This window comes from Mastomys coucha, unplaced genomic scaffold (assembly GCF_008632895.1).
Source record: "Mastomys coucha isolate ucsf_1 unplaced genomic scaffold, UCSF_Mcou_1 pScaffold9, whole genome shotgun sequence".
Taxonomy (NCBI): Eukaryota; Metazoa; Chordata; class Mammalia; order Rodentia; family Muridae; genus Mastomys; species Mastomys coucha.
The window spans coordinates 8,477,404-8,498,681 of record NW_022196915.1 but is presented as its reverse complement, the minus strand read 5'-3'; the positions used below and the strand labels follow the sequence as shown (position 1 = coordinate 8,498,681).

The window sequence follows — 21,278 nt, the reverse complement described above, 5'->3', positions numbered from 1 at the left end:
ATCCCCAGGGGTAGGGAATGACAGGCTGGCTTTACCATGGCCAGCAGGAAGAGATTTCTAACAGGAATTAAAAATCCAAAGGAATTAAAAAATCTACCCCATATCTCTGTAATAACTTGTCTCTCCTGAGTACTAAGGAAATAATATCAATAAAATCATAGTACATAATTATATAGTAAATGAATGTAGGGTGCTCATTACTGAATTTAAAAAAAAAACAGACTGAAAGAAAAAAATCAGAATTCCCTATAATCCCATTGTACAAAGATAAACATTCTGGTATAAAATTTCCCACTGCTTCCCCATGGAATTTCTTTAATCTGGCAAAGAGGCTTGAGCAGAGCACAGCTCAACGTCACAAGCCCTGTAAGGAAAGCAGTCCCCTTGCAATTGGGCTCGGCCAGCAAAGAAATGGGAGGCCCCTGGGGCTTTAGCTTAGAGGTTTCAGTTCCTGCAGCAGTTTAAGCTGTTGCCTTGAATGGCCTCAACACGTCCAGGGGCCAGCAGGCTAGTGAGCCAGTGAGTTTCACTTTGACACCCAATGACTTAACGAGATCAGAAGCTAGGAATACCTACTGCTCCAAAATCCACCTGCGAAGAATGCACTCAGCGCAGAGTCCGTGGGAGGACAATGACATCAAGGCCACACCCAGGAAACAACACACAGTCAGTACAGTGTCACAGACAGTAGATTAAAAAGGATGCATGACCTAGACCATAAGCAAACAGGCACTTTCGACCAAGATGCCCAGAGGAGATGCAGGCTGACCTCTGCTGACAATAGAGTGGAAGTAGCCTTGCCCGAGGGGATTGCTCTCAGGGCCCAGTACAGAATCCAGCAACATGGGAGTGGCTCCTTTTTCCAGCTGATAGAGAGTGGCAGATGCTCTGCAAGGATCTATGTATTCAGGCCACATACGGCTCCCTCCTTGGCTCTGCACAAGAGCACACAGGGAAATGGTCTTGGCTGCAGACCAAGGGACTTGGGTTGGGATCAGGACAACAAAGGTCTCAGTGTGTGTGGCCCAAGGAGATGCTCTAGTTCTCTTTTTCTTTCTTTTCTTTGTTTCTGGTTTTGCTTTGTTTTGCTTTGTTTTGTTTTATTAGCAACGTCTTTCTCTATTTTTGTAGCTCTGGCTGTCTGGGAACTAGCTATGTATACGAGGCTGGCCTAGAATTCACAGAGATCCACCTGCCACTGCCTCTTGAGTGCTAGCATTAAAGGTGTACATCACAACACCCAGCCTAGTATGCTTTCTGTTGCTGTGAGTAAACAATATGACCCAAAGCAGTTTGGAGAGGGAAGGGTTAACCTGGTGTATAGATTACAGTCCATCATCAGAGGAATCCAAGGCAGGAACTCAGGGCAGGACGGAGGAAAGAGACCACAGAACAACACTACTTACTACTGGCTTGCTCAATTACTTTTCTTTTCTTTCTTTCTTTCTTTCTTTCTTTCTTTCTTTCTTTCTTTCTTTCTTTCTTTCTTTCTGTCTTTTTTTTGTTGTTGTTGTTGGTTTGTTTGTTTGTTTCGAGACAGGGTGTCTCTGTGTAGCCTTGGCTATCCTGGAACTCATTCTGTAGACCAGGCTAGTCTCGAACTCAGAAATCCACCTGCCTCTGCCTCCCAAATTCTGGGATTAAAGGCGTGCGCCACCACCACCACCCAGCTCAATTACTTTTCTTCTACAGCCCACACCCACCAGATTAGGGACCACTCTGGACCAGGCCCTCCTACCTCAGTTAAGACGATTCCTCACAGATGTGGCCAGAGGCCACCCTAATTAGGGCAGTTCCTCCTCTGAAGTTCCCTTTCCCCAGGTGATGCTAGATTTGTGTCAAGTGGACCTCTGAAGCGAACTATGACCTGTGGAGTTTGAAGCAAGCTTTCAGGGGTCGACTCTAGAGGAACTGGCAGGATGTTGGGACAAGGATGAGGAGGAGGAAAGGGAGGAAGGACTCTGACTGACTGAGGAAACCAGGCCGTGTGAGAAGGATTTTGCTGCAGTTAGAACCCAGATCTTGGCCAGGGGGTTGCAGGGAAGGAATGAAGAAGACTTTAGTCAAACCAGAGATCCACGATGTTCTCAGAATAAACTACCCAGGCCAGGGATAGTGGCACTTGCCAGTGAGCCCAGCACTTGAGAGGCTAAAGCAGGAAGAACACAGGTCCAAGCACAAACTGAGTTACATACAGAGGCCCAGTCAATAACAACCAAAGAGAGCAAGCCACGGGAACCTTCCAAGCTCATGTGCAACCAAAGGATCCCACCAGGCTCCTGTACAACTGAAGGAGCCCACCATGCTCACATGTGAAAGAATGTCCCACCTCGTTCCTAAGGCAAATTAACAAAAATGAAACACCCTTTCTTTGCCTATGAGATTCACAAATAATAAAAATTGGACGGGCTGAAGAGATGGCTCAGCAGTTAAGGGCACTGACTGCTCTTCCAGAGGACCTGGGTCCAAAACCCAGCAACCACACGGCAGCTCACAACTGTCTGCAACTCCCAAGATCTGACACCTTCTTGCAGACGTGCATGCAGGCAAAACACCAACGTGCATAAGACGGAAATAAATTATTTAAAAAAATAAATAAATAAAAATTGTATCATAGGGGACAGACGAGGTGGCTCGGTGGCTCAGAGCACTTATTGCTCTTACAGAGGACCTGAGTTTGAGTCTCAGCACCCACCCAGTATCTCATAACTGTCTTTAACATCCATTTATTTGGTACACTGACATACACACATGCAGAACACCTATACACAATACACAGAAAGTTTAAAACATTTTTCTCTTAATTGGAATGTAACTCTGAGACAAGTTTTCTTAAGGGCCACTTCCCACTTAGGAATGAGTATCAGATATAGCTCACCTAATTATGATTCATGTGTATGCTGTGGAGGGGTGGGTACATGGACAGCCCAATGTACAGAGAACAGTTCTGTAGACTCAGCTCTCTCCTTTCACCTTTATGTGGGTTCCAGGGATCCGAGTCAGCCATCCAAGTCTACAGCATGTGCCTTTACCCACTGAGCCATCTCATCAACTCTCAGGTAGATTTTAAATTGCCCATTCCCCTGGGCCCGATAATTCTGCTTTAAAAGGCTCTTGTACCAAGCAGTGGTGGCACATGCCTTTGGGAGACAAAGGCAAGTGGATCTCTGAGTTCTGAGGCCAGCCTGGTTTACAGGGAGAAAACTTGTCTCACAGTGATATAACCAGATGTGCCATAAGTCCAGGCTGAGGTGGCAGTGGCTGTGTGTACCTGCTGAAGGCCGTGAGGTGACATCAGCTGCTCACAGTACACAGCCATGAGGTGACTTCATCTGATGGCCACAGCACTCTGCCATGTCAAGGTGTTGGAATGGTGTGTACAGATGTCTGTTGGAGACACGTCTTGTCCAACTACCACAATAAATATCAAAATAAAGCTATTTATTTGAATTTTTTGGTCTCCAGCACATCTATTTACACTCTGCCATATCCGCTGTGCTCAGTGTCCCCCACTTTTGATAACATTTCAATTTTATTTTTATTTATTGTGTATGGTGTTTTGCCTACATGTATATCTGTGTGCTACATGTGTGTAGTGCCCTCATACACCAGAAGAGGGAGTCAGATCATCTGGAACTGAAGTTACCGACAGGTGTGAGCTGATGGATGAATGCTGGGAACCAAATCCAGGTCCTCTAGAGGAGCCGCGAATGCTCTTAACCACTGAGCCATCCCTCCAGCCCCACTGTTCAGCCTTTTGACATTCAACAGTGTCATCTTGAGAAATGTGCAATCCAGTTATAAACATGTTTTAAGTAAATCTATAATTTTGTGTTGGATATTCATAGTTGTCCTTGGTCATATGCAGCTATAGGTTGGGCATACCTGCTAGTCTATTAAGCATTGGCATTCTATAGGACAATGTATATCTTTCAGTTAATTTTTGCTTAAAAATGCTACCTGCCATCTGAGCTGTTGGGAAAATGGTGGTGATGAATTTAGCTTACTGTGGGGTGGCCATGTGTCTCAAACTCTAAAATAAAAAAAAAAATAAGATAAGATAATAAAATGTAGCATCAGAGAATAGCTCAGTGGTGGATAGGATGCATGCCTGGCTTCTTGCTGGGGGCCTTGGGTTCAGTACACACACACACACACACACATACATGCACACATGCACAAATGTACAAGTACACGTATATATGCATATATACCCACATGCACAAGTACACATACATGCATACACATGCACAAGTATATATGCATACACACAGGCACAAGCATACATACATGCATATGTACATACATAGATACATACATACACAATGAATGTTCAAACATACATACATATGCACAGGCTCACACACATACACATAGACACATGCATACACACAAACAGGAACACATATATATAATCTTTGAAGGACAATAAGACAAGCACAATAAAACAAGACATAGATCATCCCTGATGATGCAGGTCTGTAATCCCAGGACCTCAGGAGGCTGAGGCAGGAGGATCACAAGTTCAAGAACTTCCTGAGCCACAGAGTTTATAAGATGCTGTCTCAAAATAAAAACTAAAAGGAGGGTCAAGGAGATTCTTCAGAGGTGGAGCACACATGTAGCATGAATGAGACCTTAGGTTTCATCTCTAATATTGAAAATAAAAATAAGAAGTATGCCTCTATGGTATTACATCAAAAACATGTCTCTATAAAAAATACCCCTATGCATAAAAAAGCAACTGGAAGATCCTATATTAAAGGACTAATAATATAATCTTTATCTTTAGTGGGGTAGAAAGACTAGTGAATTTTTGTGTGGGTTTCATTTTCCACATCCTTGCTGGGCATGCTATTTCTGGAAACAGATGACATGTGATCTAAAAAAAAAGACAACACATTGCTTAGAACTAGGATTTTCAGAAACTACTCAGACAGTAAAGCAGCTTTATCATCTAAGTTATTTTGTGTGTGAACATGTTCATGCCTGTGTGCCTGTATGCCATATGTATGTGTGCACGTGTGGAGGCCACAGACAGCACACGTCCTGCTCTATCTTGTCCACTTTGGTTTCTGAGACAGGGTCTCTCCATACCCCTGAAGCTCATCAGCTCCGCTGGACTAGCTGGTCAGCAGGACCCAGTGGTCCTCCTCCTGCTTTCACCTTCTCAATGCTGGGTCTGCACACCACCGAGCTGAGCTTTACCATGGGCACTGTCTGTCAACTGGATTCAGTCCTCCTGTTTTCCAGGCAAGCCCTTTACTGACTAAGACCCTTCCTCAGTCCCTCCTCATCCAGTCTCTAGGCATAGTAAATTCCTCAACCTGCTTGTTGTTGGTTCCCTGAAGTCTTTCCCCATGATCAGAGGAGGCCTAGAAGAGAAATACTTGGTCTTTCCTCTGTTCCCATCACTTCAAAACATCCCTGGGTTTCTCCGTTCCTTTCCCATATAACTTATCTGAACCAATTATGTATCTGGCCCTCAAATTAAAAACAACAAAACACAATACAGTGCCAGACATAACCCTCCACCCACACTCCAATTTCAGTAACCGCTAAGCTGGGCATCCCGCCCAACTGGGGCCTGGACACAGGGTGTCTAAGGTCTAGGAAACACTAGTTCTTATTTGTAAATTTCCCATTCTTCTGCTCTCTCAAAGTCTCAACCTGACTCCCAGATGAGGGAAATCCCCCATCGAGTTGTATGAGGACACCACACACACACACACACACACACACCACCTCACCCCCACTCACTCAGCTCTGGGGCATAGAGCCCTGAGAACTAGTGGATCTTAGACACACTCTCAGCTCTAAAGCTCCAACGGGCCCTTTCTTCCTAGACTCAAAGGCAGCTGGGCGGGGTGAGTGGTGTGGTCCAGCATGTGCTAGTGTGCTGTCTACCCTTGATCCTTGACCCCGAGAAGCCTCAAAGTGCAGACTGCGATTCATTCAGCCCGCCATGGGATTCCGTGGAGACTGTTGCCGACCACAGAGGGAGCAGTTCTAGTGGGCTAGAGCTTCCTGTCAAGGGCAGTTAATTTTAATTTTTCCACCGAGCTCAACCTCAAAGTGAAGCTGATTGCTACTCAGCAAGACAGGCCGAGTTATTGGAGGCTCTAATTGAGTGCAGATCTGTGTCCACAAAGCGTAACCTTTGTTGTGTATACATTTGGGGACAAGAAGAGAGATGAAAGAACAGGCCTTTCGAAGGAAAATAATGGAAGCTGATGGTGCTCTACGGCCAGCACCAAGGGCCAGCTTGGGGAGGGGGAGTATGGGACCTCGACTTCCCATGCGGCCTTCTATTTTGGAGGACAGCATCCCACTATGCAGCCAGCCCTAGCTGATCTGGAACTCACTATTTTAGACCAGGCTGGCTGGTCTCAAAATCACAAAGATCTCCCCGCCTCAGCCTCCTAAGCACTGTCATTAAAGATGTGTGCCATCAAACTGGGCCTCATTTTTTTTTTTTTTTTTTGGTTTGTTTCAGACAGGGCCTCACTCTGGTCCAGGCTGGCCTGGAACGTGTAACTCCCCCTGTCTCAGTCTCCTAAGTGCTTGGATTAAAGGCATGACCTACCACCTCTGGTTGTACACACCGACAGCTCCTATAGGCTCTGAAAAATCTTTCTATAGGTCCAGTGCCTGTGCTTAACTCTTTTCAAGCTCTTGACTCCTTGCTATTCCTCTCCAGGCAATAAGGACACTAAGGCAGGATGGAGGCTTGTTGGCAGAGGCCTTGGCGTGTGTTACTGATGTGACGCTCCTCCTGGCCCAGGCTGCTGGTCCCTACTCCTGTCCAATATGGTTACGTCTGCCTACATCGTTTTACCAGTGGCCTTACTATGTGTAATGGCTAATCTTGATTGTGAACTTGATACCCCTAGGTAAAAAGGACTCTCAACTGAGGCTTCACCTCTATTAGCCTGGCCTGTGGGAATGTCTGTGGTAGCATTTTCCTGATGGCTAACTGATGGGGCTGGGAGGACCACTGTGGGTGGTACCATCCCTACAAGATACAAGAAAGGTATCTTAGACTTGTGAGCCTGGGATTCCTCCATGACCTCTGCCTCAGATTCCTGTCTTAAGCTCTTGCTCTGGCTTCCCTTGGTGGTGGATTCTAACCTGTGAACTCAATTCAACACTTTCCTCACCAAGTTGCTTTTGATAATTGTATTTATCACAACCACAGATCAACTTAGAATAGCATGGATCTTCTAAGGGAGCATAAAGCTCCTTTGGCGCTCTCGTGTTAAGGTCTGACACCCTGTCACCCTTCCTTGAGCAGTAGGCTGGTCTTTGTGCTATTGAAGGACTTCTTTTCTTTTCTCTTTTTAAAGATTTATTTTATTTATATGAGTACACTGTAGCTGTCAGACACACCAGAAGAGGGCGTGGGATCCCATTACAGATGGTTGTGAGCCACCATGTGGTTGCTGGGAATTGAACTCAGGACCTCTGGAAGAGCAGTCAGTGCTCTGAACCGCTAAGCCATCTCTCCAGCCCAAATATGGTGTCTTCAAGCCAAACCCTACACGCTCTTAAAACACTGACTCCAAATACTGATCCTGATATCCAAGTTCTTCTAAGACCAAAAACTATATTCCCTTCAAATCTCCCTCTCCTTTCCTCCTCTCCACTCCTTCTATCCTCCTCTCTCCTCCCCATCACACAGTCTGGTCCCCTCCTCCTCTCCCCATTCCCAGTCAGTCTGCTGAGGCATTCCAGACCACACCTCCCTCTCTTGCCACCAACAGACTTTTCTTGCTTCTGCCTCTTATCCCCCTTATACCCATCTCCACTGGCAACCAGATTGATCTTTTAAACAAATGAAATGCTCTTAAACTATCTCTGGCTTAGAAGAGTATCCGGACTCCTCCTCTTGGTGGCTTAGCCATGACCCCACCCTGCCCCCTCACCCGTTCAGCTGCGTTGGTACCCTCCCATTCTTACCACTTGCCCTTCCTTCAGCTTGAATGAAACACTTTTGCCCCAGTTTGCTTCCCGACTTACTCTAACGACACCTCCTCAAAGAGGCCTCTGCTACACGACCTTCCAAACAGTCCCATGGCTTTGCTATGTTGTGCCATGTGGCCTTAGTTTCTCCACAGCTCCTATTTGTTCATTTGTTACTCTAGCCAATGGTCTGCTACCATGTGGTTGCTGGGAATTGAACTCAGGACCTCTGGAAGAGCCGTAAGAGCTCTTAACCTCTGAGCCATCTCTCCAGCCCCAGCAACCTTATTTTTGTTCCTAGAAATTCTGCTGAAAACTAAGATTCTCACCTGGGTTAGAAGTAGCTCCTTAGAGCAACGAAAGCCCACCTCGGCAAAGAGTTCAACAAAGCAATCAGTCTCCATTCATAATGTGTCCTCCAACCCTGTCAAGCATCAATTCAAGAATTCTATCCATTTCCAGTGAAATCCTCCGATTCACCGGTTTGAAGCCATTTTTCCCAGCTATGACCTCCAAACTCATTAATGTTTGGAAGCTTCAGAACAGAGAGGCCTCTTTTAAAGGTTTCCCCCCTCCCCCGGGGGCTCTGTGAAGCAGGCTCAGAAGAACAGATTGTTTCAGTTGCCTCTGGGAAGATCTGGCAGGTCCACCTCCAGAACCTGAGGCATTAGGTGAATGATCCAAGGGGAAAGGGCAAATGCCCGGGCTGCGCCTACCCGGGGCGGGGCGGAGGGTAGCTTTCTCATAGTCAGACAACCAAACGGTGCCCAGCGACCTGGGGCTCCGGAAGAGCTCTGCTTTGGGTCTTTGCTTGTACTCGCCCGGCGATTACAGGGTCCAGCGTAGAAAGCCGTGCACCACCCAAAGCGCGGCATCCACCGACCGACCCTTCTCCCTGCGCCCAGGGCCACGGCGCTGGACCGCTATGGGCTGCAGAAGGCGGGTTTCACGCACGTGCTGAACGCCGCGCACGGCCGCTGGAATGTGGACACCGGGCCGGACTACTATCGCGACATGGCCATCGAGTACCACGGCGTCGAGGCCGACGACGTACCCACTTTCGATCTCAGCATCTTTTTCTACTCGGCTGCGGCCTTCATCGACTCTGCGCTCCGAGATGACCACAGTAAGAGACCCTCTCGTACCCTGCCTGCCAAGGCCCCGCCCCCAGGCTGAAACCCCGCCCATCAGGTCCCGCCCCCAGACATAGAGCACGCCCCCCAGGTCGAGGCACCACCCCTCCCTCACACGCCTTCCCCCTGCTACCTCAAGCTCCAAGGCATGCTTTCCTCTTCCCCTCTGGGAAGAGGTCCTGCCCTCATACCCCTGCCCCAGGGTCTTCCAACCTGGTCCTGCACCAACGGTTCAGAAGTAGGATCTACAAGAAAGTGATTCTAAAACCTGGTGTCCTGGGGCTGAGGATTGTTGGCAGGGATTGGCTGAGCTAACTGCCTCGCCATATGTGTTGCTAGTGAGGTTCGGGCTTGATATCCAGTGTTGGAATAGGAAAGGGGGAGGCTTAGAGGTCAGGGCTTGTGGCCCGAGTCTCCATCTCCTGAGGAACAAGCACCCTTAAAAAAGCCAGGGTGAGTTGGGCTGGAGCATGGGGAGGGTAGTGCATGCCCTTAATCCTAATACTCGGGAAGCAGAGGCAGGCAGATCTCTGTGAGTTCGAGGTCAGCCTGATCTACAGAGTGAGTTCCAGAACAATCAAGGATATGGAGAGAAACCATATCTTGAAAAACCAAAACAGGGTTGGAGAGATGGCTCAGTGGTTAAGAGCACTGACTGCTCTTCTGAAGGTCCTGAGTTCAAATTCCACCAACCACATGGTGGCTCACAACCATCTGTAATGAGATCTGGTGCCCTCTTCTGGTGTGTCTGAAGACAGCTACAGTGTACTTACATATAATAAATAAATAAATCTTAAAAAAAAAATTAAACTGGCTTGCTTGGGAATCCATGTACAGACTTAAAATATTTCTGCTAACCAAGCACACCCGCAGACGACTCTCTAAGATACCTTTTAAAAGTCAAGGGCCCAATATAAACTATCCTAGAGAATGTGGGCTTTGCCCACACAGAGTCCCAGTATCCCCATGCCACTGATCCAGCTGTTAAGTCAAAGTCCTAGTCCTTGCCCACTAAGTGCAGTTTTGACTGCTCTCATGCGGAGAAAGCTACAAGGCTATTTTGGAGAGAAGGGCACAGCCTTGGTATTTTGGAGAGAAGGGCACAGCCTTGGTATGCCCCATGGTAAGACTGAAGTCACTGCTGCTGGGCGCACTTCAGCACATTCCACGGAGGCCAAAGGGGCATCGCCTCCCCAATCTGTGCTCTGACTTCAGCCTCTTGTCATGCCCCTTTTCGGAATCACCGCTTAACTCAGGGGATCCAGTTACCAGAAGCCTTTCTTGCTACAAGAGGTTGAGATTACAAGGCTCACTGACCGACTGACCTGCTTCAGGAACTTGTAACCTAGGGCTAGGCCTACGCCAAGTCTGCCAGGCGTAGACTTTGATGGCTGGGGTGGCTTTTGGCTCTTCCACCAGCCATAGCCACCTACAAACTTTGCCATCGTTCTGGCTCAAAGGACGCTATGCCAGTGGAAACCACCCACAGAGCTGACATGCTTGATAGAGGATGGATCATTTTTGACCTGTCCTTTAATGAAGATTGATGGACCACCTTCTGGATCCTGTACATTCTGAGTTTCCATACAGGATCAAAAAAAAAAAAATGCAACCAGACTCTGATTCATCTCCATGAGATAAAATTCACCTCATTGTTTTTGAAGTTAACTGAAAACATATTGTGTGTGTGTGTGTTGGGGGGGGGGGGTGACATGCACCAATCCAGTCCTTCAGTATCTGTTTCATGTGCTTGGTTGCCATTTTTATGTCTTAGAACTCCCTCTTAATGGAAGGGTCCTGGCAGGCCTTGAGGAAGACAAGGCTGGGTTTAGCGTCTCATCACAAAACTCAGTAATGATGTGATTCCTCCAGTGATGAAAATATTTACCTTGAGCAGCTATAATGAGGAGCAGCAGTAGAATACATAAAGCCCTTGGCATGAGACCTGGAGTGCAGGAGGCCCACGGATGCACTTGATAGAGAGAGGCTGTGCACTGCGGAGCGTGTAACTATGCCAGCATGTGCACCTCATCATCGTAAAGTTTCCAATCCTAGAAGAAAAAAGAGAGGGAGAAAAAAAAAAGACATTCCGACTTTGAACTTGTACGATATACTCACATGAAAGCTTGTCTTAGGACCCTGGCACACTAAGAAGCTGCCTCACTGCCAAATCGGCAAAGACTCGGGCTCCAGAGTCAGGTGTTCAAGGCCTGCTGGGCAGGATCATGACATCAACAAGAAAGTACCAGGCCGGTGCGTGACCGGGTGCGTGAAAGGATGGGTCAAGAGGGAAGAGCACATAATGAAGTCAGTGAGCGCGCAGGAAACAGAACAGATGGGTCAAGTGTGCCGATAAAAAGCCGGCTGGGATTAGGAAAATGATAACCACACTGGCTGATGGGGAGGGAGAGGGGGGATTGGGCTCCATTCTGAGTGACCTTTGAATTTGGCAAGTCTAAAGACTTCCCCAAGCCAGGGCCTGAAATGCCAGTCCTTCAGAACCCAGGCTACAAAAGAATGGTGCGGGCTGTTTGAGAGGCAGCAAGATGGAGGTCTGGGGTGAAGACAGCCCCGTGGCTCCTTTGGAGGCGGCCACTGCTTGTTCTTTCCCACCAGCAGCGTTTCTGGTGCGAATGGATGCCAGGGTGGCAGAATGTCTGACTTTTCAGGGAAAACCTCCATTCTGGATTGTACTGTGACACTGCTCACGTTTTTAAGTGCTGTCAGAGGGCAAACAAGAGTAGCAAGGGTCATCTGCTTGTCATCTGTGCCCTGAGTGAGCTGAGGAACAAAAGAGAACGCTAGTTAGCTCAGCGCCAGCATTGCCACAGGCTCCAGGAGAAGTGGGTGACAGGTGTTTGGCCTGCCCGACACATGCAGGGGGTGGCCTGATACTTGTCTAGTCATTCACTGGGGAACCAAGGGTCACTGCTGTGGAATTTCTGAGCCAGACCTGGTAGCAAGTTTCCTATTATACTCCTGACATAAGAGGTGTTGATAGACTGTCTGGCCCGAAGGCAGGCCTTTCTCTTTCTTCCCTCTTGCCTTTTTTCTTGCCGTTTGTTGGCAAGTCCTAACCTAAAATAACCACCTGTCCCCTGCCCCTCACTGCTGGCTCTTTTTGAATTTGATTTTTATTTTATTTTTTTATTTTTGGTAACACTAGGAATTGAACTCGGGAGCCCTTCATCTCCCGTGTGGTTTTCCTTTTTCTATTTCCTTTGTTATTGTATTTGTTTGAAGCAGTGTCTTGTTAAGTAGCCCCGGCTATCCTAGAATTTAGGATCCTCCTGCCTCAGCTGGATGTTGGGATTACAGGTTTATACCACTCACCAAGTTTCCTGTTGAAAATCACCTGCTGTAGTGCTGTGGAAAAAAAACGCAGCCTATCATCAGCCTCTGGGATCCACTTCTATGCCCCACTCTGTGCCAATTTGACCTTTCCAAAGAACTGGGAAGCCTCCATCATGACAGAAAGATTGGGTCCATAACTCAGTTTGTTATCCTGCCTGGTAGCTAAGAAGACAGGCCCTGCAAAGCCCCGATCACAGAAGGAACCAGGGGCAACACTCCCAAGCCAGGGAAGAGCCCCTCCCTCCCCTTGGCCTCACAGGGGAGTCTTTCGTCCTTAATGTGAGTGTCTCTTTGGTGACTGTGCTATTTAAGAGGTCACCGAATATCATGGAAGAGGAGACAAAGCCAGCTGGCTATAGGATCTGACACGAGTGAACCCATCCTTCTTCACTGAGGAAAGAACTGACAAAATGCTGCCCCAGAGCAGAGCATGGAGGCTCACAGGGAGCTCGGGAACATCTAGTTTAATGAAATCTCCTAGGAAACGCCAGACATCACGGGCTCCGAAGATCAGGTTTCAGTATCACAGCTTGCCTGTCAGTCATTCTTTGTCCTTTTTTTCTCTCTGTTTTTTTTTCTTTCTTTCTCTCTCTTTGTTTTTTTGGAGACAGGATTTCTCTGTGACACAGCCCTGGCTATCCTGGAATTGGGAATTGGGTCTATAGAGCAGGCTGGTCTCGAACTCAGAGATCTGTCTGTCTCTGCTTCCCAAGTACTGGGATTAAAGGCATGTGCCACCACCACTCAAATCCATTCTTTATCTTAAACAAGACCCAGACTACTTTTGAAGCCATCATAAAATCTATTGCAGAGCCCGCAGATTGTTGCTCAATGGTATGGCATTTCCTTAGCCTTGGTTTGGATCCCCAGCACTCTCAGGAATAAAGAAGGAAGAAGCAGAGGCAGATGGATCTCTGTGAGTTTGGGGCCAGCCTGGTCTGCACAGCAAGGTCCAGGCCAGCCACAGCTCCATAGTGAGACCCGATCTCAGGATAAATAAATGAATAGTTTTAGAAAATAAAACTAGACTGTGAAGATAACTCAGTTGGAATAGTGCTTGCAGTCAACGCATGAGGCTCTCAGATCATGTGAGACCCCACGTGAACAAACAAACAAAAACCAGATGAGGGAATGAATGTGGCCTGTGATATCAGGGCTGGGGGTGTGGAGACAGGCTAACCACTGGGGTTTGTAGCCAGCCTAGCCTCCTAGCAGGGTCCAAGCCAGTGAGAGACCTTGTTATAAAAAACAAGGTAAACAGTGCCCGAGGAACGACATCTGAGGTTAACCTCTGGCCTACACACACGCACAGACACACACACACACATACACGCACAGACACACACACACACACACATACACACAGAGAGAGACACACACAGTTACACACTCATACATACACATACATGCATACACAGACACACACAGACACACACTCATATACACACACACAGACACACATACACACAGAGAGAGACATACACAGGCACACACTCATACACACACATACATGCACACACAGACACACATACATACACACACACACAGAAACACACACAGACATACACAGATACACACAGACATGGACACACACAGAGACATACACACACACAGACAGAGACACACACATATACACAGAGAGAGACACACACAGGCACACACTCATACATACACACACACAGAAACACACCCATACACACACAGACACACACAGACACAGACACACATACATACATACATACACACAGACACACACACACACACACAAACAGAGAGAGACACACACAGGCACACTCTCATACACACACATACATACATGCACACACAGACACACACTCATACATATACACACACACAGAAACACACCCAGACACACACATACACACACACAGACATGGACACACACACACACCAGACCAACTGGGTATGATTATATAGATGAAATGATCTTTCTGGCAGGAATTTGGTTCTCTGGGGCATCTCAGCTTCAGCCAGGCCAGGTTGTCCCCAAGTGTTTGTTTTAAGGCCCCCCTTCCTTTCTGTTGTCCTCATTCTCTGAGGACTGCTACATCCCCACATCTGTCTAGGACGGAGCAGGAACTCTCCCTCCCTGTACACATCGCTGAGAAAAGCAGCTTCCAAGGCAGTGAGTGGGCAGCAGGCAAGGGCGGTCCTTAAAACCAGGGAAGGAAGGTGGCACTGAGGAAGGCACACGTTAGGCCTGGACAGCAGGTAGGTCTGTGGGTCACAGGCTTGGCAGGTATGTCTTTCTGATGATGATGATGATGAAGAAGAGGAGGAAGAAGAGGAGCAGGAGGAAGAGGAAGAAGAGGATGTTTCTGTGTGATGCAAGCATAGAAGTGCACACCTGTAGAAGTCAGAGGACAACTGGCAGGAGTTGATTCTCTCCTTCCAAGTGGGTTCTGGGGATGGAACTCAGGTCTTCAGCTTGCCCAGTAAGCAGTGTCACCTAGGGAACCATCCTACAGGCTCCTGACATATCTGATTTGAGTGACAGAAGCTCAGCTTTTGGTCACCACTGAAAACAAATAGTTGGATGAGGTAGAGTTTTTGAAGGTTTATTTTGAGATAAGGTTTTACTCTGTAAACCAAGCCAGCCTCAAGCCTCGAATTCATGGTAACCCTGATGCCTTGGCCTTATAGATAAGAGCTACCATGCCCAGGTAGATACAGTAGAAATCTTGAATTTTGACTTTTTTTTTTCATACAATTATGGCATCTCTCCTTCTGGTAAAAAAAATACTGAAGCCAGACATTTTTCAGACATAGATTGCAACCTATCAGTGGGTCATAAAATCAAAATGGTGGGATGTGCCCACTGTTCCTTTTCTGCTTTTTTAATTGAATAGATTAGAAAGACTAGAAAATAATAGCACAAATTGCGTGTAGCAGAGGTACATATTATTTGTAAACTCTTTCTCTGACTCACACACTGACAGCAGGTACAGAGCAGTTCCTGGCTTCGGTGTCATACTACCTGAGCTTGGAGCGAGGTCTGCCATTCACTCACCATGTGACTGGGACAAGCCACTTCTCTGCAACCTCCTCTGCAGAATGGCGATGACGGCTTAATTGGAGCCAACTGGGTAGTTGTGAGAATTGACTAATATGTGAATAAGTGACGGCCACTAGGCATCCTGGTGCACACCCTAGTGATCACACTGGTCATCCTAGCCATCTAGGAGGCAGAAGCAGGAAGATTGAGAGTTCGAGGCCAGGCCTCAGAGGTGCTGCAGGACCCTACCTCCAAAGCACATAAGCAAACAACCCATAAAGTCCCCAGAAGAGTGCCCCAGGGGAATTGAGGCTGCCCAGGAGTCAGCTGTGAATTGAACCAGGAAACAGTCCCACAGCTCTCTCTTACCTCAGGACCCTGCAGAGGCAAGGACTGGGAACAGACCTCTCCCTCAATGCCCCTGCTTTCTACCACTAGCACTACGCCTCAACAGTGGGACTTGGAAGAGCCCCAGAGCCAAGAGGGAACAGGACCCTAAGGTTCTGGTGACAGGAAATTGGTGGGGCCCAGGGGCACCTGAGACCTTCAGAGAACAACCCGCTCTTGCTCTGGGGAAGTGGGCCTCTTTCTCCAGGCTGACAGAATTAATGAGAACCACGTTCGGCTCCAAGAGCTCCGGCAGAGCTGGGAGCCGCCTTCTCTCCTTCCCGACCCCCTCCTTCCTCTCCGGCTCCCTTCCTTGTCTTCTTCCTCTCTACCTTCTCTCCACAGGCTTCAGGCTCCCCAAAAGCTTAATGGGTTACAGCTTTCATCTGTTACAAGTGTTCAGTTATGACTGAAGAGGAAGAAACACATCCGTTACCAGCAGAGCTGGCCAGAGGCCAGGCAGCTTCTATCTGGAGCACTCTATTGGGATTAGAACACCGGAGGTCGATGTTCATCTGCTTGGATGGTCATGCTGGATGAAAATGTGGACCAGTGCCCCCTTAATGACACAAGGGTTGCTTCCTGCCCTCCTGGCTGGCTGGGGTAGACAGAGAAAGGCACTAATTGTGAGGAGTTGGAGGGCACCTCTGTGCCAGCCCCCCCCCCCCAAACCTATCAGTGGCCCTTGCAGCTGTTCATGGGGCATAGGACTTTCCATCCCACTTGGGAGTGAGAACAGGAGAACTAATGCACCTACTGTATAGGAGAACTAATGCACCTACTGTGTAGGGATTCTCTTCATTTCTTATGTTGTCTTGGCTTCTTGCCCTTGCCTGGGCTCGGTCCCATGAAGGTAGAGCTAAAATAAGACAGAGAGCCATGCCCATGTAGAAACTGTCCACAGGCAACTTCTGGTTTATCTCTCTGGGCATCAGGCTGAGAGGCAGAAAGACAGGCAGCACTTTGGTCACACAGCCACAAAGCTGAACATAGTAGAGAGTCCCTCAGCCATGGGAAACAGCCACCCCTCCCCAGGGGTGGGGGAGAGAGAGAGAGAAAGACAGAGACAGAGAGACAGAGAGAGACAGAGAGAGACAGAGAGACAGAGAGACAGAGACAGACAGAGACAGAGAGAGATAGAGAGAGACAGAGAGAGAGCAGAGAGCCAAACCTCTGAGCACAGTGGTGGGCCTCCAACACGGTTTTGCACTAAGATGCTTCTTCTGGCATCAGCATTATGGGTGACCTTTGGCAAGACATTGCACCTCCTGCCTGTCTGTCCATCTGCAAAGCAGGGACAATGATAACAAGGTTTAAGTCAAAGCTGAAATGAGACAGGGCCAGTGGGTTTATTGGGTGGGCTCTAGAGCGCCACCAAGTGGAAACCTGAGGGATCTGGCTGCTTGTACATCATTTTTACTGTTTGACTGAGGACATTCTTAAGGGAAATTTCCTGCCCCCTCCCCAGTGTGTGGTGACAGACATAGCAATGATTATTTGTATATTTTGTGCCTCGGACATTGTTCATGGTAAGGGACCATTGTCTTTATATATGTGACAAGGACTAAGTCAGGATGTATACTAACCCTGTCAAAAGAGTCAATTGCATACGGGTTCTATTAGCAGTGTATGGTGATGCATACGTGTAATCTCAGAACCCTGGAGGTGGAGGCGGGAGGACCAGGAGATTGAAAATATTTTGAGGTACACGGTAGATTCAAGGCCAGTCTGGTACATGCAGGACCAAACCAAACCAAACCACACCACCAAAACCCCTCCAGAGCTAGTGTGGAGACAGTTTTAGTTGGTGGGATGTTCATGCCATGACTCATGGCTTTCGCTGTTTGAAAGCCTGATCCACCACCCTATGACATTTTTCTAGATTGGGTTTACACTACTGATCTGATTCTGCCCTTCCACTCGACAGCCAAGGAAACTGAGGCTTACGCGGCTGACTAGCTTTGTCATATGTCAACCAGCTGTCAGCAGCAGGGAGTCTAGGTCGCATATCTGCAAGTCAGCAGACTCTTGTGTGTCCTGAGTCCAGACCTCTCGAAGACCTTTGGGGGCTGTGGGAGCTCTGGCACATTCAGTGTCAAAGCCAGTGATGTTCATAGGTGAAAAAGAGCACACAGGTCTTTACCTTCGCCATCAGTCCAAAGATGGGATGGTCTTTCCAGGTCATCTCAGGGATCCACCCTGCATTCTGTTTAAATTGTTTAATCCTGGCACTTGAGGGGCTGAGGCAAGAAGATGTTGAGTTTGAGAACACCCTGGGTTACACAGAGAAACTCTGTCCAGATAGATAGATGAGATAGATAGATAGATAGATAGATAGATAGATAGATAGATAGATAGATAAGCCAGTAGTTTCAAAGTATATACTTGCAAGGGCCAGAGGTCTAGCTCAGTGGAATAACAGGCATTGAGCACATACAAGGCCCTGGATTTGATTCCCTAGTATCAAAAAGAAAAGAAAGGAAGGCATATGCTTTGAAAATAATTTCTTGCTGGGGATGTAGCTTGAGGATATGTTTGCCTTGCATGTGTAAGGTCTTGGGTTTTAATCCCAGCATGGGGTGGGAGGGTGCTCAAAGAAAGAAAGAAAAGAGAACTATTTATATATGGATGTGTAGAGATCTTAAGTGTAAACTGTTAATGGAATAAGCAAGATATAGAAAAGGGGGTTGAAAGGCTGTGAGTGTAGTTCAGTGCTTGTCTGGCAGGGGGTGAGACCCTGGTTTCTATCCACAGTAGAAGCAAAAGGAAGGGAGTGGGGAGAGAGGGAGGGGAGGGGAGGAGGCAAGCATGAAGTACAGAAAGGGGAGACTCTTCTAGGCAGATTCTTCTCTGGAAGAGGAACTAAAGGGTTGGGGGCACCTGTTGCTCTTGAGAGTCAAGGAACCCTGTGGTGGTGGTGGGGTGTCACCCAGTCAGTCTCTTGGGGTATGCTTTGACATTCGAACCCTGCTAAACATGACTGAATAAACATTAAAACAGACAGACAAACGCTTCTAGGTGGCCATTCTCTGAGGCATGGGATTGGACCATCTCACAGACCCTTTGGTGCCTTCTCTTACCAAGCAAGAGTTGTAACATCTACCTTTTACCAATCCTATCACGTGCTCATCAGCAAACAAGTGCAGTGTACAGAAACTGCCTTCCCAACACCCCTGTGAAAGAGCCTAGTGACTGTGTCCCCATTTTGCTGATGAGGAACTGTGGTCCAAGCCAAACTGTGGGCGACAGAATAAATGTAGGTTGAGGAACCCCATGCCGTTCAGCACTGGCTTTCCTGTCCCCTCCACCTGCAGGTAAGATCCTGGTTCACTGTGCCATGGGCCGAAGCCGGTCAGCAACTCTGGTCCTGGCCTACCTGATGATCCACAAGAACATGACTTTGGTGGACGCCATTCACCAAGTGGCTAAGAACCGCTGTGTCCTGCCCAACCGGGGCTTCCTGAAGCAGCTCCGAGAGCTGGACAAGCAGCTGGTGAAGCAGCGGCGACAGGCCGGGCCAGGGGACAGTGAGCTGGGGCTGTAGGGAGCAGCCTCAGGGAGGATCAGAGACCCGGGCACCCAGAGCGGAAGGCTGAAGCGCATGTGCACTGTCTGCACCGAGGTTCTGTTGGTCGTGGAGCTGAATCAGTGAAACCAAAGGCTGGGCGCAGCAGGGAAGATGCCCGCTGTCTCCTCAAGTCCAAGTCTAGTTCTTTGCCTCATGGTGGAGAAACTGGGTAAGGAAAAGGTACTGCTCTCCACAATCTCCTGTCCTTTAAGTTGGAAGCAAAAAATAAATAAATAAATAAATAAAAGTTTCCTTTGTTTGTTTGGGCTGGGTTTTTTGTTTTGTTTTAATGTGTGGGTACTGTGTTGTGATTAAAATGTTTGGCTCTGAAAGGAAAAAAAATCAAGTTATTATAAAAAGATAAAAAATAGAGCTTGATTTTTTTTTTTTTTTTTAATTAACCACAGAAAATTGCCTGGTAAGCCGTGTTACAGGAGGAAGCCTAAGCAGAATTGAGTTTCTTTTTCAGGGATGGTCAGTGTACATGTACGCATGCGCCTGGCAGGGGTGGGTGTGGTGTCCTGGTCCCCCAACCCCAACAGAAATAGCCTTTCCTTGCATCATAGCCAGAGCTGCCATCACCCAAATGAGTTGTGGATAAATTTGGACAAAGGAGAGTGACCTCACAATTTGGATGAAAAGGAGAGGCAGGACACTTATTTTGAGGGGACCAGAACACTCCTTTTCCTTTGATTGCAGGGAGGTTTGTTTCCACTTACATCCGCAAGTGTTTGCAGACGTGTGGTTTGCATGGAACGGGAGGGGGAGGGCAAAGTAGCCAGATGAGCTGGGGTGTGAGCTGGTCACTCTTGAGAAAGCAGCAGCAGCACCATCCCGCATGCGGGCTTCCAGAACCAGGAGCCCTGAGAAGATGGAACCTCAGGGGCTGCTGAGAGAGGAGATCAGCAGTGGAGCACCATGAGAAAGCAGAAGAAGTTTAAAGCCTGCTGGGGAATGATGGGAAGGGCTCATGTCTCCAGTGCGAACTACAGAATCCAAGAGATGTTCTTGTTGGAGGGTGCTGGAGCCCCAGGATAGCTGGGTAAAGTCATCCAGGTCACTGTGACACCTAGCGAAGCTCTTTTACTTTTGTGCCACTTGTAGCTCGGGACCCTGTGGTGAGGCTGGTTTCCAGGAATTCTGAGGATGCTCTGGGTGTTGCCTCAGTCCAGGAGGAGGCTGGATCCTTATCTTAACATGGGTAAGGGAGATTACCAGGGTCTCAACCTTTACAATATTGGTTTCATAATAAGTTAAAAAAAAACCCAAAACATTGCCACAACGTTGCAAAGGCAAGAGGCAAAGTTGTACCACCAACACACGGAGTCATCTGGTCTTGTCAGGCACTGCTGTGGATGGAGACAGTGCTAAGTTAGCCAGATGCTTGGCTGGACAAAGCAGGGCTCTCATGGTTCTGAAGGACAGAACAATGTAGTGGTAGAAGGCCTGTAGATGGACTCCCTGATGACTCAGACTTGGTGTCCTGTGAACCAAGGGCTTCGGGGGGGAGGAACCCAGGATCAAAGTTGTTCCTTCTTAGGCTTTTCATCAGAGCATCCTGCTGGCCCCTTTTGACCTCAGTTCTGTTAGTCTCACTCATTCAGTATCCAGACAAGCCAGCAGTTCTATTTTCATGACATACTCGTATTAAGTGAACACACATGTAGGCTAGAACACATATAGTCCCATTTAGGATTTTCTTGAGCCACTGTCCCCGTACCTCATACCACACCCCACCCCTCCCTGGAATGGAGTCCTTTTGAAGCAGAGAGCCTAGTGTTGGGTGTTTGGTCTCTTCCTGGTGACTCCTGGGACTTAGAGGTAAGAGAATGAAGGAACAGAAATTTTAGATAGTGTT

The 21,278-nt window shown here is 47.9% G+C and overlaps 1 protein-coding gene across 3 annotated transcripts in view; it reads left to right on the top strand.

The window, feature by feature from the left end:
- Dupd1 (dual specificity phosphatase and pro isomerase domain containing 1) overlaps positions 1–19,667 on the top strand; it is a 36,546-nt gene extending 16,879 nt beyond the window's left edge. For all 3 annotated transcript variants that reach the window (XM_031362754.1, XM_031362756.1, XM_031362753.1), the window contains exons 3-4: positions 8,868–9,088; positions 19,167–19,667. In XM_031362754.1, the coding sequence (XP_031218614.1) occupies positions 8,868–9,088; positions 19,167–19,396 (451 nt within the window). In that variant the 3' untranslated portion in view covers positions 19,397–19,667. The remainder of the gene's footprint in view (positions 1–8,867; positions 9,089–19,166) is intronic.
- Positions 19,668–21,278: the final 1,611 nt, after the last annotated feature.